This window comes from Perca fluviatilis, chromosome 8 (genome assembly GCF_010015445.1).
Source record: "Perca fluviatilis chromosome 8, GENO_Pfluv_1.0, whole genome shotgun sequence".
NCBI lineage: Eukaryota > Metazoa > Chordata > Actinopteri > Perciformes > Percidae > Perca > Perca fluviatilis.
The window spans coordinates 11,001,516-11,019,343 of NC_053119.1; the positions used below are offsets into that span (position 1 = coordinate 11,001,516).

At 39.0% G+C, this 17,828-nt stretch overlaps 1 protein-coding gene across 1 annotated transcript in view; it reads left to right on the forward strand.

Annotated features, from left to right (window-relative positions):
• Positions 1–17,828, forward strand: part of LOC120563761 (AP-3 complex subunit beta-2) — a 51,745-nt gene that overhangs the window by 27,142 nt on the left and 6,775 nt on the right. Inside the window, exons 12-25 of the mRNA XM_039808150.1 lie at positions 69–131; positions 250–382; positions 1,281–1,390; positions 1,586–1,762; positions 3,346–3,532; positions 4,242–4,372; positions 7,917–7,955; positions 8,627–8,763; positions 11,334–11,499; positions 11,665–11,752; positions 12,033–12,142; positions 13,504–13,732; positions 14,692–14,776; positions 15,499–15,596. Coding sequence (XP_039664084.1) covers positions 69–131; positions 250–382; positions 1,281–1,390; positions 1,586–1,762; positions 3,346–3,532; positions 4,242–4,372; positions 7,917–7,955; positions 8,627–8,763; positions 11,334–11,499; positions 11,665–11,752; positions 12,033–12,142; positions 13,504–13,732; positions 14,692–14,776; positions 15,499–15,596 — 1,753 coding nt within the window. The remainder of the gene's footprint in view (positions 1–68; positions 132–249; positions 383–1,280; positions 1,391–1,585; positions 1,763–3,345; positions 3,533–4,241; positions 4,373–7,916; positions 7,956–8,626; positions 8,764–11,333; positions 11,500–11,664; positions 11,753–12,032; positions 12,143–13,503; positions 13,733–14,691; positions 14,777–15,498; positions 15,597–17,828) is intronic.

The window sequence follows — 17,828 nt, forward strand, 5'->3', positions numbered from 1 at the left end:
CTTTGTATTCCCCATATAAATTAAGCTTTCAGTGTTCAAAAACATTTATTTTTTTGTGTTTTTTGCAGCTGGAGGTTCTCACCAATCTGGCCAATGAGACGAACATTTCCACCATTCTCAGAGAGTTTCAGGTACAGTGAAACACAACTAAAAGTAGCAAAGAATTGTGCAGATCTGTACTTCACCCAGGAGTGATTCACCAGCTTCCTTTATGTTTTACTGTACTGAGTGAATATTTCTTCCCAACAGACGTACATTAAAAGCATGGATAAAGACTTTGTGGCCGCCACGATCCAAGCCATTGGCCGATGCGCTACCAACATCGGCGAGGTGAGGGACACGTGTCTGAACGGCCTGGTACAGCTGCTGTCCAACCGAGACGGTGAGTCTTTCTATGTGACAGTCTGGATGCTTTTTAAGTGATAGATATTGCTGTATATACAGTACAAGGAATAGATAGTTGCAGCAAGCAGTATCAGATATGAGGTCAATACGATCATTTAATCATGCTTATTCATTTGAATTTGTAAATTATGAAATATAAGTTAGCGCAGTGGAAAAAAGAAACAACAACATAAGTTTAATAAGATTAGATACGAATCTCCGAGACACAGGCTTCATGTCCAAACAAACTGGAAAAATCAAATAAAAACACTTTAACTTAAACAACCTGTTTTCTTCAGTGAATAAGTAAAGGACTGCATTTGAATTTTAGTAAGTCAGTCTACTTCAACTTCAACTTTATTTGTGTCCCCCAAGGGCGATTGGGTGTGCAGCAGGTATAAACACATAAAAGACACATAAATACGGACGTGATAGACACACAGTCACAAGTGGGGTGGGCTGGGCTGGCAGTAAAAATTGGAACGCAACCGTTACAGTATGAGAACAAATAAAGTAAAGTACTGAGCAAGTTGCATGGGTAGGAGCATCAAAGTAGCCTACACAGGAAAAGTGCATACAGTATCAGCCTTACAAAGTTGACACAATATAATCAACAACAACCATCGTCAACAACATCACCATCCATTACATCTCTGACATCCTCAACACATAGTCAACAGACTAGAATAAATAACCAACCATGAAATAAAGAAATAAATAAAGTAGCCAACGAGTTCAAGTCTGACTCCTCCCCTGACCCGTATTCAAGAGGGAAATGGCTGCAGGTATAAAGGAGTACTTATACCTGTTACTCCTGACAGGTGGACATCTTAATCTAGGATGAAGATGAAGGAAAAAATGATGATTGATGATTTCTGTCTCTTCTTTCTGTACAGAGTTGGTCGTAGCCGAGTCGGTGGTGGTTATTAAGAAGCTGCTACAGATGCAACCGGAGAAGCACAGCGACATCATAAAGCACATGGCGAAACTAACAGACAACATCCAGGTGAGAGTCTCATTCACAAACTGCTGTCAATGTCTGGATTTAAAACTTCTAGTTACAACAAAGGTAAGTTACAGCAAAGTTGTTATTGGTTTGAAAAAAATCATGGGTTGCTGTGTTAAATCAAGCTTTCCAAGCTTAAGGTTTATCTTTCTAAACCCAAACACAACCATTTAATTTGATGTGAATTGTTGTCAGGTGCCGATGGCGCGGGCTAGTATCCTGTGGCTGATTGGAGAATACTGTGAGCATGTACCGAAGATTGCCCCGGATGTTCTGAGGAAGATGGCCAAATCGTTCACTAACGAAGAGGACATTGTCAAGCTACAAATCATCAATTTGGCCGCCAAGCTCTATTTAACCAACTCCAAACAGGTGTGACAACATTTTATCACTAGTATTTAAAAAGACTATAAAACATTATCTTATCAACCGTGTGAGCAATGCTACCAAGGTTCAGCTCAGAGACGTCACCAAATCCCCCCCAAAAAAGTCTTATCTTAATCTATAATAATTCATCATCATTTCTTTTTGTCACCCGAGAATCTGAAAAGTAACTAACAATTAAACTTAATAAACTTAAAAAAAATATTTGTATTGTAGTCAAGTAGAAGTATGAAGTAGCAGAAAATGGAAATACCCAAATTAAGTACAAGTACCTCAAAATTGTCCTTAAGTAGTTCTTGAGTAAATATACTTACCGGTAGTTACTTTTCACCACCAGAACCACCACTTTCCAACGAGTTGCTGCAGGGGGGCCTCCAAATTATTGTTTGATAGTTGAAAAAAATTTATATATATATATATATATATATATATATATATATATATATATATATATATATATATACATTAACATGAATCCAACATTTTATTTGTAAAGATAAATCTTTTTTTAATTTACACAACATTGATGATAGGCTTACAGGCCTGTAGGTAAAGTAGCTATCCACAGATCCAGGACTTAGCCAAAACATTTGAACATCGACAACTTCTCAGTCCCCCCTTTTCTGCTAAAGCCCCAAACTGTCTCCTAAGCCCCTCCCCCCACAAGGGTGAATTAATGCATGTGCATGAGCAGTGATTGACACCCCCCAGGCCCTAATTGGTGCATCTGAACAGGGAGCGGTGGACTTTTGCAAATCACACTACAGTCTGTAGATGGTGCCAGAGGAGCCAGATTTGTTTTTTTTAATTACCTGCTTCATGTAGTTCTTCTGGAACATAGGGTCAGTTTCAGCAAATATGACAGAAAGTTAGTTTTATAAGGCTTACCTACTGCACCTTTAAGCTTAAAGCTTTAGTGCGTAACTTTTTGATATTATCCTCCGTGTCCTCCTTGGCTATTAGCAACTGTGTGGAGGAGGGGTGGGGAGGTGCGCGGTCACGGAAGGCTTGTATCATGTAGATGCGGTGACAGTTTTGTTGTCATTACTTAGAATTCGTCATGGGGCGACAGAAACTATGCACTATAGCTTTAAGGATTTACTGTGCCACATTTTAACATTAAAACATGATGTATAAATGTATGAATATGTCAACAATGATTATTTGAATAGCTTAGTATTGTATGCAGCATAAAAAGGTATGTGTTAAGGCTTTAGACCGCTCTACACGTTACTGTAGGCCCAGTTTATTATGCAACTCAATTTTATAAGTGCAGTATATATAGTAAGGGGTCCCTGACCTAGATACATTAGCAACTACCTGGCAACCCTCTAGTCACCTTAGTTACTACATAGAAACACCCTAACAACTTTCCAGAACACCATAGCAACGACTTAGCAACCCTGCAATTTTCTCTAGCAGCTACCTAGCAACACCCAAGGAACTACTCAGAAAATCCTGTAAAACACCTAGCAACCACCCAGACACTATCAACCAATTATTACCCATGCAATGTTATGATATTACTGTTTGTACTTCCCTCATGTCCTTCATATTCCTTGTTCTCGCAGACCAAACTGTTGACGCAGTACGTTCTGAACTTGGCGAAGTACGACCAGAACTATGATATCCGTGATCGGGCGCGCTTCATTCGCCAGCTCATCGTGCCCACCGAGAAGAGTGGAGCTCTCAGCAAGTACGCTAAAAAACTGTTCCTCGCCCTCAAACCTGCACCAGTCCTCGAGTCTCCATTTAAAGGTACAGAAAGCGTTTAGCTGCGAGTGAGTTGAAAATTAAAAAGTCCCACTATTATTTGTGAGATAAACACTAAACACTGAAACAGAGATTACTCAAAGATGTGCTTTGATCAGCTTGTAGGTTTTAATCTAGTTTGTGATATTTCTTTGTGAGATAGATTTCCTAAAACTTCCATGTTTATATTAAGAAAAGGACAACTTTTGGGATATTCATCAGGGCTTAATTACATTAAGTTGTTAGAAGTTGTTAGAAGTCAGTTACAAACATACACATATTTTAGTGACACTAAAACACTTTCCGAGGATATCATTATCTATGATGTCCGTCGCAAATCAACTTTTATAAATCTGCTTGTAATCATAGAAAAAAGACACTCATAACTCCAGAACTTGCCAGAGAATCACCATGTTTCTTCAGTATCAACACAGTTTCAGGGATAGCTGTCTGTACATCCATGGGTACATTGCAAACAGGAACTGCTAATAAGCTAATTTTGCATAATATAATGATGCCAAATGCAGCCCACAAGCTTAGTAACTGACTCCATGGCAACATTGTACTTCCTTTTTAAATCACCCAAAGCACCTAAATTATAGGAACTGTAGCATAAACAATTTTATCATTAAAAGAATAATAATAGGAGTGACAAAAAGTTTGTTGCCTCTGTGCAGAGTTGCATCCTGAATTCCTCGTTCTTGGGTTTTTGCAGACCGAGACCACTTCCAGTTGGGTTCATTGTCCCATTTGCTGAATGCCAAGGCTGGCGGCTACCAGGAGCTGCCTGACTGGCCTGAAGCCGCCCCAGACCCCTCCGTGCGCAACGTGGAGGTGAAGGATTCTGTGCGTGCAGTGGGAACAGTAATATACAGAGACACAGGGGTCCTCTGGGCTCTCCAGGGGCCCCAAAAGGTGGAGGGGAGCAAGGGTTGCTCCTGCCCCAGAGCAGTGCCTCAGAGGGGCTGGACAGAGTCGCCCGAGCCTCACATCCAATATAACATTAACTCCAATATAACATTGATTCCTCTTTCACTAGCCATCTTTCATCCACTTACAGCTCATTAGCATAAACAGCTCATCCTTTTTGGCCTCCATCTATTTCCAAATGGATGCTGCTTAATATCTCCCTCCCATCCATGGAGGAGAATGAGTCACAAAGGAGAAAAGAGGATTACAGCTTCTATTTAGAAACATCTGATTCACTATGAAAACATAGTCGTGGTAACTTCGCCTCTCTCTCTGCTGCACTTGCTTCTGTTCGGCAGCAGCTCACTCGCCCCATCCAGGTGATTCTTCACCGATGTTTGAGCCAATAGCACATGCGATACAGAAGGGAACAGATTTGGGAGCTACAGCCTAAGTTTTCCCTACAAATTAGTATCAACAGCAGTAAACCACCTCTCCTGTAGTCTGTGCTAGAGGTTGACCTAAGGAGGGCTGGCACCTACAATTATACCAATATAGCTGTACAGGTGCAGCTAATAGTTGATAATATGCATCAATTTATTTACTTATTACTTCCTAAATTTTCTTCAGGACCGTAGCTGAACAAAGTAATTTGATCTGAGTCTTTTGTAGAGCATCGTCCCAACTCACCAAAGTCCCTCCTCTTCTTCTCCATCCCATTCACTCCATGTGCCATCGGTTCATAACCAACAATGTGATCTAAATGAAGACATAAATCAAAACTTGAGTGTGTCACTTCTTTGTCAAAAGACTCATAAAATTCACTTGATTTTAAGTTTCAGGAGTGACCTCAGGGCTTGATTTTGCCGTCATATTTGTTAATTATTGTGATTATAGTGTAGTTTTTTTTACTTACAGCTCAATGTTCCATACCCGGTGTTAACTTGTCATTTCATTGTGAGGCAGATTTCAAGATGAGGCCACAGGTGCACTGAGTTATATTTTGACTGGTGGTGTACAAGAGACCATACAGGGAGTTTAGTTTGTTTTGAGATAAACAAGTTATTGAGTTACATTATTGTTGACCGTTTCCAAAACATTTAATTCACTTCTAATTTGATTTCTGGCCCTCAGGCAAATATTTGTTTCTTCTGAAAGTTAAAACTTGAGTTATCTAATCCATCACAGTGAACAATTTCTTGCTTTTATGTTGTTATCAGAGTGACTTTACATCATGTGATGATGCAGCCGTGAGCAGTCTGTTTTGAGAACTCAAAAAAGCTCTGACATCGGATTGATTTCCTGACAGCAGACCGCATTACTGCGACCGGGTTAGCAATGCCACACCCCCATGTTACCTCCCTTAATGTGGTCTGGCAGGGATCAAATCACATTAGCTTCCGATGTCAGCGGATTGTTTTCACTGTTTGCAGTCTTCATATTGGAAAACACATGGCAGCTGTTCATTGCTCATTGCAAAATCATGTAACATTTAATAATGATAGCATTGAGTTTCAATTTAGATATTGGATCCCGGTGTAAGGCATGTTATAATGTATGTCTTTGCTGATGGGTCTTGTATGTATCGCCTCAGGATCTATCGTTTCACAGCGGGTGTACCAAATCGGTATGCAAGAGTTGGTCCAAAGCGAGACATTGAAACCACATTTTAACCTTAGTACATGGATTAGTTTAGCTAATTTGGAAAAGTACAGATTAAGATATGGTAAAATATTGCACATTTAAACATGACGGGTGGTGTTGATGAAGGGATACTTGAACTCATCTGATAGGGCTGTGGGATCTCAAGCACGTCTCAAATCTCTGCAAGTTGTTATTCAAAGTATTTTGAAATAAATGACGACTTGGAGGATAGGTAATTGGTCTAAAAACCTAAAAAAAATATGCTTTTAAAAAAAATGGTCAGCAATGATGTATAATATACAAAAACCTCGCTGCGTCGTTATTAAACTGAGTGTATTACATCCACTGCTCTCCCTCTGCACATTATGCATCTCCACAGACAGAGGAAGTCATAACCACCGGCGAGGGGCGAATCAGCTTGCTAGGAGAATGGAGAGAGGTGCCCCCCCTCAGTTTGGGAGTGCAGTGGTGTTTGTTTTGATGACTGCTTTTTTTCTTTCCTCTTATAGTCTCTCTCTAGTTGTCATGATGTAGTAACTGAGGCTGATCAAGTTGACAAGATTAATACGATGTTACGCTTCAGTGCTGAATCCCTGAATAAGTGTAGATTCATATTTAGAGAGACAGCTGTCTTTGTGGAAAGTGTAAAGAGATTAACTAAAAGGATACACAAATAATGATTTAGCCTCTTGCATGTTAAAGAAATTGAAGTTGTAGAATAAGAGTGGATGACGAAGCTGATTCAGGAAGCTAATGTAAGCAGTCAAAAGGATTACAAAACTGAGCTTGACAACAGTTGACAGTCTCAACTCAAGGTCCACTTACTTACCTATCCTGGAGCTTTCAATCATATCCCATGGTCTTCATCAGCAGATAAAGGTTGCTCAAGGCACTGTAGATACAAACTTCACATTATATTAAATATGCTGAGCGCTTTTAGGACTTATCTTCCATGTTGGCTTAAAATTTGACACTTGAAAACTGCAGTCAACTCAAGGTCCACTTATTTACACTTACTTTTAAGCCAACAAGGACAAGACCTACAAGTGTTCAGAATAATAGAACGTTTTAACCTCTACAGTTTCATGACAACTTAGCAAATCTCATCTGTTGATGGTAAAGATGAATGAGAGGTAAAATGTACAGTGTATTGGATAAAAGCGTTATATAGTAGATGCACCAATTTAGCATATGTGATACGGCCGAATGCCCCAGAACAAACAAGTAAATAGACCTTGAGTGGAGATTATTTTGCCATCTGGTTAGTTAGGGTGACCACTGACTTCACTGTTTCCTCTTCTGCACCTAATTGGTCTCACGTGAAATTTGTGACAGTTTGTGAAAGTGTCCCAAATGTTGTCGTGTGATACTGAGTGATGTGATTCCGATTTCTGCTTATCCCACTTCTTTTCATCATGGATTTCATTTAGTTCATTTAAATCCATGCTAGTATAACATCATGCTTTGTCACTGATGAAGACTAAATGCATTGTTGTGTATCTGCTTGATGTATTAGAAAGTAGTGAATTTTAATGTTGACTTTTTCTTCTTTTATTTAAGTATATATTTAAGTACATACAGTATAATTAAGTTATATTGGAGTGCATTGATTTTACCAGGAAAAGATCCCTTGATAAGTTTTTTTTAGCTACCTAGATATTGTGCTAAATACTGTGATTGAATTTGGGGTTAATTTTTTGTCTCTGATATCAGAAGCTGTTCTCACACGTCTTTCTTCCAGTGCCTGTTTCTCTTGCTTTCCTGACTTTTTTCTAAAAACGTTCTCCTTCCTTGTCTCACCTGCATTCCAATCTTTTTTCTTTTCCACATCTGCCAGGTTTTTACGCTGCTTGAAAGAGTCACAACATTAACGAGTGTGAGTCAGTTAGCGGCAGAGAGCCCACCTCCTTGAGCCTCAACACACATAGCGGCAAAACCCAAGTGCTTTTTGACCCCCGCCCCCCGCCTAACGTAGTTGCTGTTCTGTGCCTAGCCAAAGCTACCTGAAACAAAGCACCGTCTTCCTCGGTGTCTCTACCATTAAAGAAGTGATTCTTTAAGCAAGATGGCGGTCCTCTGACACATGGAGATGCATTAGCAGCCTTGTGGGTTTTTTAATGGGGTTTGGAGATGTCCACACTCATTAGCTGATGGATCTAGTTAATGAGTTTGGTCACAGAAAGAGCAAGACAGATCTGCCTCAGTTTTCTTTTGTGTGGGAGGATAGCCGCCACTTCTCAAAGACATCGCTTCTCTTAATGGAACAGCTCCCTGTATTAAAAGAGAACCATTTCTGCAACTGGTCATGAAGGCATCACCTGGTGCTAACGTCTATCTGTGCAAAAACAAAAAAAGAACATCTGTGTTCTCTGACTGTCAGATCTAAAAGCAGATCTGATGGCTGGCTTTGTTTGGCTGCATCACGCCCAGGCCGAGGCATTCATGGCCATGCTACTGTAATCTGCCCACGTCTCTGCTTCCGTCTGACGGGTTTGTCACCGAGGCAGAGCTGACGGCTAACTGCTTGAACTCTGCTTCCTCTGCCAGGTGCCTGAATGGACCAAATGCAGCAGCCGAGAGAAGAGGAAGGAGAAGAAAGTGGAGAAGCCGTTCTACTCTGACTCGGAGGGCGAGTCTGGACCGACGGAGTCAGCTGATAGTGGTAACTTTAGGGGGCTGTGTCGGTGACATCACATCCTTGAGTCAAATGAGTCCATTACATATGTTTGTGTGCAGTTGTGTGTGTGAGCATGAGAGTTTTTCTGAAAGCCAGCATGAATGGGGCTGCTTTAGGGAGACACAACCACCATTATTCAATGTTGTTCTTATTGTCAACAAATCCCATAAAAAGAGCCACAGCCCCAAACTCAATTGGTCCTACTACAATTGTAAGTCTTTATTTCAAATATGTTAACAAAGCAAAAAGATTGTACATACAGTCAATACTAATTTCCACTTAAATGAAATTATTATAAAATTATATTAATTTACAGTACATTCACAGATATAAAGCATATCATATAAAAGATATGGGATTGTATTGTGAGTTATAAATAGTATCAAAAATAAGCAAAAACAGAGAAAGGAAACTTTCAAAATAAAAGAAATAAATAAATAATTAATTTGTAAGTCTTTAAAAAGTCCTAAATATATAGTTTCCTTTTTTAAATGTTCAGGTAATATTTTAAATTAGCTGGACACTATTGTCTTTAGCAAATGTTACTCAAACAGGAGTCTTAGCTGTATATTAATTCAAATTAATTGTTACTTTTTGGTCTTTTAATGGGATTTGTTGGCAATAAGAAAGAAATATAGATCATTATCAGCCTTATCATTTAATTAACACACTTATAATTTTCAGTTGACAGTGGAATTAAAGAAATTAGAGATAAAAAAACAAACAAAGACAAAACTAAAACAAGTTGTCCAGTCTTTGTAAAGACAAGATCACTTACAAAAACCTTCTTTGCTGACTTAAAGGTCCCATGACATGGTGCTCTTTGGATGCTTTTATATAGGCCTTAGTGGTCCCCTAATACTGTATCTGAAGTCTCTTTGCCGAAATTCAGCCTTGGTGCAGAATTACAGCCACTACAGCCAGTCCCACAATGAGCTTTCCTTAGGATGTGCCATTTCTGTGTCTGTAGCTTTAAATGCTATTGAGGAGGAGAGAGGGGGGGCAAGGTGGAGGGTGGGGGTGTGGCTTTGACCAACTGCCATGCTTCGCTCGTTTGAAAGCCATGATGTCTCTCTCTCTCTCATGGGTGGGCCAAATTCTCTGGGTGTGCAAAGCAGAGAAAGGGGAGGTAACCTTGCTCCTTATGACCTCATAAGGAGAAGATTCCAGATCGGCCCATCTGAGCTTTCATTTTCTCATTTCTAGCCACTGGGGGACCATAGACAGCCTGGCGGAACGGATATTAATGTTAAAAAACCTCATAAAGTGAAATTTTCATGCCATGGGACCTTTAAGATGTCAATACAAGCCTTCAATGACTCCCCGCAAATTATTAATACCAAAATCCTAATAGGGCTATATGTAATATTTTAGTACAGCTGTAGTACAAAATTGTCTGTATAATCTCTCTCTCTTTAGTCATTTTTGTTGTGTGTGCCTCAGGTCTCCACCTCAAGAGACAGAAAACCTGGTAATGTCAGTGGTGCTGCTTCATTTTTTTTTATTCTAACTTGCCCCTAGAAAATAAAAAATGTTTCGGTGCATCAACAATACAAGATGTAATAAAAAATATCTTCTTTACTGATTATTAAAGGTCCAGTGTGTAACGTGTTTAGTTCTTCATTTTCAAAATCTGTGTTGCCCGTTCACAAACTTGTCCTTTTTCATGAATATTTACCTCCACCATCAATTCCAAGTATTCCTATTTGCTTGAAATTTTACATTTGCATTTGCATGAACTGGGGTAGACGCTCCATAATCATGCGCCATCTTGAAATACGTTAGCCAGTAAGAGACATACAGGACATACTGCTCCGTCTTTTGCGTTTTCGCTGTCACATGATAAACTCACAGGTGCTGCTAATGCTGCTAATGGGTATCGTAGCTTCCTGGCCCTGGCAAGTTTGAAGAAGGAAACATGGAGGACCAAACATGAAGTGAAGGCTACCGTAGCTGTAATACGTACTTTGAACTGCGTGGCGCGAGAGAGTTGATTGCGATATATGATCTCAACGCTAGATGGGAGAAATTCCTACACATTGGACCTTTAAGGAATAACTGGAACAAATAATGATTTCACAGATCAAGAAGTTACTCCAGATTTGACCGTAACACTTTCTTTTGAATGAGGAATTGTTTAAAACTTGAAAAAAATCACTTGGTCTCTTGGTATATATATATATATATATATATATATACTGTATATATATGTCACTGGATATGTTGTATTTTTTTTGGGGGGTGTGTGTGGGGGGGGGGGGGGGAGACTGAAGAATTAAAGAGCTGCAGAGGAAGAAAGTGAAAGGTAGCACATGCTTTTAGTAGAATATGTTTGATATTACATTTTGTGTGCAGGTACATCAAATACATCCTTAAGTCCTGAGACATATATAATTACTTTTTTACATGCTTTCAGTTCATTGTGAAAGCCCACTTTGTGGTTAACGGTGGTCCCTTTGATTTCTTCTCGTGAGCCTATTTCACAGATCCAGTTTCATTTGATAGGTAGTTCTATTATACAGTAGAATCTGTCCCATCCCTTATAATAAACTTTCTGAACTTTGCTTTCTTTTCAAGCGAGCAGAGCAGTGAAGAAGAAGAGAGGAAGCACGAGAGGAAGAGTAAACAACGTAAGAGCGAGTCAGAGTCTGAATCGGACGAGGAGGAGGAGAGCGAGTCTGAAAGCAGCCAATCGGAGTCTGAAGACTCGGAGTCTGAAGCAGAAGTCAAAAAGAAGAAAAAGGTATTGAAAAAAACCCACATTTTAAACACAGGTGAAATTTGGACCCTATCAACATCTAAATAACACTCATTGACTTATGGACCAAACATTGCTGTATTTAGACTTCACACAGTAACATGATAAATCTGCATGTATTCATGTCAGTGTTCTTTCATCTCCTTCTAGGCAGCTGAATCTAAACCTCCTTCTAAGCCTGTCAAGAAAGACAACAAGAAAGAGAAGAAAGAAATGTCTCTACTGGACCTTGATGATTGTACTTTTTTTTTTTTACTTTTTAAACTTTCTGCTTTGAAAGAGAATACAAAATAATGGCGCCTCACTTCAGTGAGGCAAAGTCAATGGACAAGGTTGTTGCAAACTATGCGATTGTTATTTAAAATCATAGTAACAGTTTGGGGCACTTTGCTATGCTGACTCGAAACAAAAAAACGTGTTCCCACAAGAGATAGTATAACAAATAGATGAATACAGTCAGGTCTAAATTTAGGGACATCCTTGTTGAATGCGTCTCGCGCTCTCGTTTCTATTCCCAGTTGAACCTGCTCCCTCTCCTCAAGCCACACCGGTCAACACCTTCCTGTCCAACAGCCTTGCGACCGACCTGGAGGGATTATCTTTGTCTGACGCTGTTCTCTCTCCGGCAGTAAGTACTTCATGTGTGTCTGTGTCTTCCTGGTTAGTGTCTTCACTCTAATAGACAAAATGATAGAAAAGATCGTAGAAGAAGTGATACCTGGTAGTTCAGACATTTATAGTCTCTGCATACAGCTGCTACACAGCTGCCTCCTACTATATTAGCATTAAGTTGTATGCTTGTTGGTGAAAATGGTTAAATGTTTTTAATATACAGATTTGTTTAATTTTTTTTTTTTTTTAGCAGAGTCACACTGGCAAACTGTAATGCATAGTGCTGCAATAAATGCTTAAAACTTTGACATGAGGGTCCTCCCTGGGTTGAAAAAATACTAAAGGTGCCAGTACAATACAAAATAATGTATTACAATATACAATACTATATACATATAAGGCAAACACACTGTTTGACATATCCAACTAGATGGGCACTTCTTGTCCAAGGCATGCCCAATCGGACAATGTTGACGCAGTGGGAATTTTCCCAGTTGGGAACTAATACTTTTGATTATTCCGACACCACATGAATGCAGCACAAATGCACCATCTTGCAATGTTAAAAAAAGTGAAAAATAAGTGTCTGCCCGTGTTTTGGATCCACTTCAAAATGTAAGAGTTTCTTCCTTGGCCCATGTTACACCCTTTCACAAAGTTTCATGAAAATCGGACCAGTCGGTTTTCTGTAATCCTGCTGACAAATAACAGACAAACCAACCAGCAAACAGACAAGCCGAGCCAAGTGGAAAACATAACCTCCTTGAAGGAGTAGGACTTTTGCTTTGTCCAAATTGTACCCCTCAACTCTTACCCATCATTTCCAAGTCCCTCTATTGGTGACTAGTGGTAAATAACTCAGTTATCGAACTGAACTATTAAAAGCTGACAGCAGATCAGAAACCAAGTCCAGCAACAGATTGTGGAGAGAAAAGGTTTTGCACTTTAGTGCCCATAACATATAAAGCATTGTATTAGTCAGTGGCACACATGAATGATATCTTTACATGACTCTTGGTGGCTTTTAAATAAATTTGTGACCGCTCAGTGATGATTTACAGTAAAGAGTTGTTTTGAAATTGTGTTATACCCAAAGAAAATGTCTTTATAGTTTTACAGCCATTGTTTACAATGTTTTGTATTTGTAAAGGTCTGAGAGCATCACACAGCCTGTATTTTTCACTTTGGCTACCTCACCGCATCAACAGCAAAGTCAATGAAAATATATTGTACTTCCTAACAAAGCCATGTACCAATAGGTGCCACTCTGTGACTATCTAATGAGGATATTTCCTTCAGAAATAGTGAATAATGTACAAATGTAGCTCACATGCGAACATGTATCGACCCTTTCTTCATCTTCTCCTCTGCCCGCAGACCATCTCTCCCTCCAGTGCACTGAAGAGCTACGAGATGCTGCACCGGATCACTGGCGAGGGTCTGTCGGTGGAGTACTGCTTCAGCCGGCAGCCGTTCAGCCCCGACGCCAACATGGTGGCGGTGCAGATGCAGTTCACCAACAACGCCACCTCCGACACCAAGAACCTGCACATGGAGGACGTGAAGCTCCAGTCAGGGATGAGGGTCAAAGAGTTTCCTGAGATCGGTGAGTGACGGGCCGGTAGGATCGGACGGAGACTGATCTTTTTGGTTACACTTTACTTGAGGGTAGCTACATAAGAGTGATGTGACACTGTCATGAACGTGTCATAAACATTATAAACAAGTCATAAACATTTATGACATAACGCTTCTTTTAGTAAGTGTCATTCGTTTTTTTTCATGACAAGTTATGGTTATGGTTATGGTTATGGTAATGGTAATGGTAATGGTTATAGTTATGGTTAGGGTTGGAGTTAGAGTTAGGGTTAGGGTTCATGTATCATGATTGTGTCATGACACTGTCATGTGTTCATGACAGTGTCATGTCACTCTTATGTAGAGTCTTTCAAGTAAAGTGTTACCAACTTTTTATTTCCATGTGATCCAAATCAGACACTAGTATTTATTTTGCAGTTATTAAAAAAACAGACATAGGAGTAGCCTCGGAAGTGTTGCAGTGTTACTTATACCTCGCAAAGAAAATTGTTAGATGAAATAATGAATACGCCCATGATGTTCTGTTATGAGACCATTACCAGTAATGGGAATTACAATAAAATGTTAATGGCAGTGCTACTAAAGTCTATACTTTTTGTGTACAATTTGTCCCTGTTTATGGTGCTAAACGACAGGCCAGGGGGTCACATAGACCATTAAGAACAGAATAAAATAGGAAATAATATAAAATACAGGTAACAGAAGACACAACGGAATAGAAGCAAACCATATGAATGCAAATGGAATTTATATAAACAAGATTGGATGGATTTATATGGTAATGGTGTACGTTTCAATCCATTTGAAAGCTTTTTTGTATGCATACTGACTTTTGGGAGTGGAGCACACAGTCTGCAGTGGAGCACACATGTTTAATCTCAGATCAAAGTTGCTGAGTGAAGGTTTATGTGGTTTTATTTGTGCATGTGTCAACACTGTTGCCCTTTTGTTCTTGTGCGTTGGCAGAGCTGCTGCCAGCGGGTGAGATGGTCACAGCTGTAATGGGCATCGATTTCTGTGACTCAACACAAGCGGCGAACTTCCAGCTGTGGTGAGATGGATTCTGTGTTTTATTGTGCAGACTTCCTGTGTTTTATCAACCTGCACTCTTCTTATAGTGCTGTGTGAAAACATAAGATTCTGCTGAGTTTTGAAACTGTTGAAATTGTTAGTTTTGCAAGTGTAATGTTGTTTTAAACGCACAATTGTGATATTTCCAACCACGATTTGTGAACAGCACTGAGGAAACAAATAAAACAATAATAAGCAGTGAAGTTTAGATCAGGGTTATTCAACATTTTATCAGCCAAGGACCCCTTAACAGAAAGAGAGACGGAGCAGGGACCCCCTACTATGTATATTGTATAAAATGAAGTTGCGTAATAAACTGGGCCAATAATGTCAATGCCAATAATGTGTAGGGCTGCCTAAAGCCTTTATACATATTTTTTTTGCATTAAATACTAAGCTATTAAAATAGCCTCATAATTGTTGACATGATTTTATAAATTATGTTTTAATGTTAAACAAACATGTGGCACAGTGAGTCCTTAGGATTAACTGTATCCTATCCGTGGATGGCCTTAGTGACTACCTTACCAATTATAGGCCAGTAAGCAGTGGGGATTTATAGTTGCTAATAATATGTTGGATTCATGTTAAGACTTTTACATTTTTGAAAATTAACTAATATATAATAATAATAATAATAAATAATAATAAAATAATAATAATTATTATTCCTAAAACTGCCGTTTCTTTCATGTCTTTCAGCACTCACACCAGGAAATTCTTTGTGTCGATTCAGCCGCCGGTCGGGGAGCTGATGAGGCCCGTCTTCCTAACAGAGAATGAGTTTAAAAAGGAGCAAGGTGAGTGATAAAAGGAAATGAAATGACTCTATTAAGGAAAACAGAATATAAAAACACTGACTTTTACTACCATCACATTAAAACAAGTATATACACGAGGGAAAGGGGAGTTAGCTACGCCTGTGTGTAGGTGGATACACAAGTGATTTCTCATATTTCCTTTCTTACTACTTGTCTCTATCTATTTTGTTATTTCAGCAACTTTATTTTCATGTATACTGTATTTCCAAGCATAAAGAGTGGGTTGATATAGGCAACATTAATTATGGGTTATATCTAATAGGAACATAGTCCATTTTGACCAGTATTGATCATTTTGATCATATTAATCTATATGATACTGGTCAATTTCACACAGTTTATGTCACTAACAATTGCAGTCCAGTCGTCCTTTGTTGGAAGGTTGGTCAGCTATTCCAAAAATGTGCATTATGTCTTTCCCAATCTCTTCACACAGATTATTATTCTGACATCATTTTGTGGGGATATATATATATATATATATGTATATATATATATATATATATATGTTCTTGATATACAGGCATCAATGTGTCATTTGTTTGATTAAATCAGACCTTTGTCAAGTTCAAATAGTCACTCCAGAAAGAGAAGTAAACCTGCTGCACCTTTATTGATCAAAGGCAGTCTGATGTGCACATTCAGTAAATGCATACAAACTCGGCCCATTGATAAAATGATTGTAATGAGGTCATATTAAATGTGGACACATCTATAAAACTGCGCTACATAAAATGTGCATTACGTTTGCAGTCCGAGAGAATAAAATCAATCACCTTTTCTTATCATCATTTATTTTAATATTTGTGTCCCTATAATATCAGCTGTAAATAAATTTGATGTCAAGTGCAAAAGTTTCATCACTGAAAAACATACATTTTATTACCTTGAAATAAATGCAACACCTGCAATTAGACAGGTGACATCACTCATACAGTTTATTTTTGTAGTTTGCATTCTTTTAACAATGTCCCGTAATAGACACAACAGTTACAGTACATAAATAATCACAGAATTGCATGATGTTTCTTTATTTCAATGGGCAGCCTTTCAAACTAACACTCTGTCTCAATACCCACACTTACAGTATTCGTGAGTAGTCAAGTTCCTACTTGTGTGAGATATTTCTGGTAATCACGTCCCGTTGAGGTTTATCATGGTTCACTGGAACACACTTCATTAACGATAATGAGACTCAGTCGAGCACAGACCTTTATTTTTATTTATTCTTTATTTTCACATAATGAACAAACATATAGGATGACAAATACAGTATTACGGTTACATTCAGATGAAAGTTTGTGAAAGTTTTCTATCTGATATTCGTTTTAAGGACTGAACATATTTTTCAGAAATAATGTTTGATATTTATTCATGTTGACATGTCAGAAGGACAATTTTATTCTTATCATCTATCATCATCTAAAGCTCTTCTTTATTAATGACAACATATTAAGTGACAACAATCTGTTTTTGTCTATTTATAATGTTTAGACACAAATAACAATATTAAGGGAGAAACCTACTTCATGTCCGTTTTTCATTTGGTAGCTTATCGCGCACTACCGCCAACAACTGGACTGATGTTTAAGCGTGGCTGAAGTGTACTTGTGTGTTGGTATATTTCCGACGTGGGACACACTTGTCTACCGCTGAAGGACTCAGCGTGTGGGTATTGGGACAGATCCTAAGTGTTAACTGGCCACTTATAAACCAACCACGTTTTTCAAATACAATCTGAGCAAAGTGTTTATAAGAGCAGCTACAGACAAAAGTTACCAGCATGTGTCTGTTGTTTGGTGTTCATTTCCCATCCTGACACTGAGTCAGTTTTGAGCTCGAACAAACCCGTCATGACTCTTTAAACATGTGTCATATCCACGGTTCCTCCCTCTTTGTACTGTCCCCAATAGAGAAGCTATTACTAGGTAAGTTGATAGATTTGTTTTTCCCAGCCATCTGTGTGCCCACCTGCCTTTTAGCCAACCTCACACAGATCCCCCTACTCCTTCTCCTCCTCCTCCTCCTCCTGTTCCCTCCTCTATACGGCTCTGGCTGACTTACCCCCGTCCCCCCTCACACCTGCACGCTAGCCGAGCAACACTTAACTGCATCTCCTGGTCTGTAGCTGTAGACCACATGTGTCAAACTCAAGGCCTGAGGGCAAAATCCGTCCCCTTGCAAATTTTGATCTGGCCCGCGTTTCGCTTT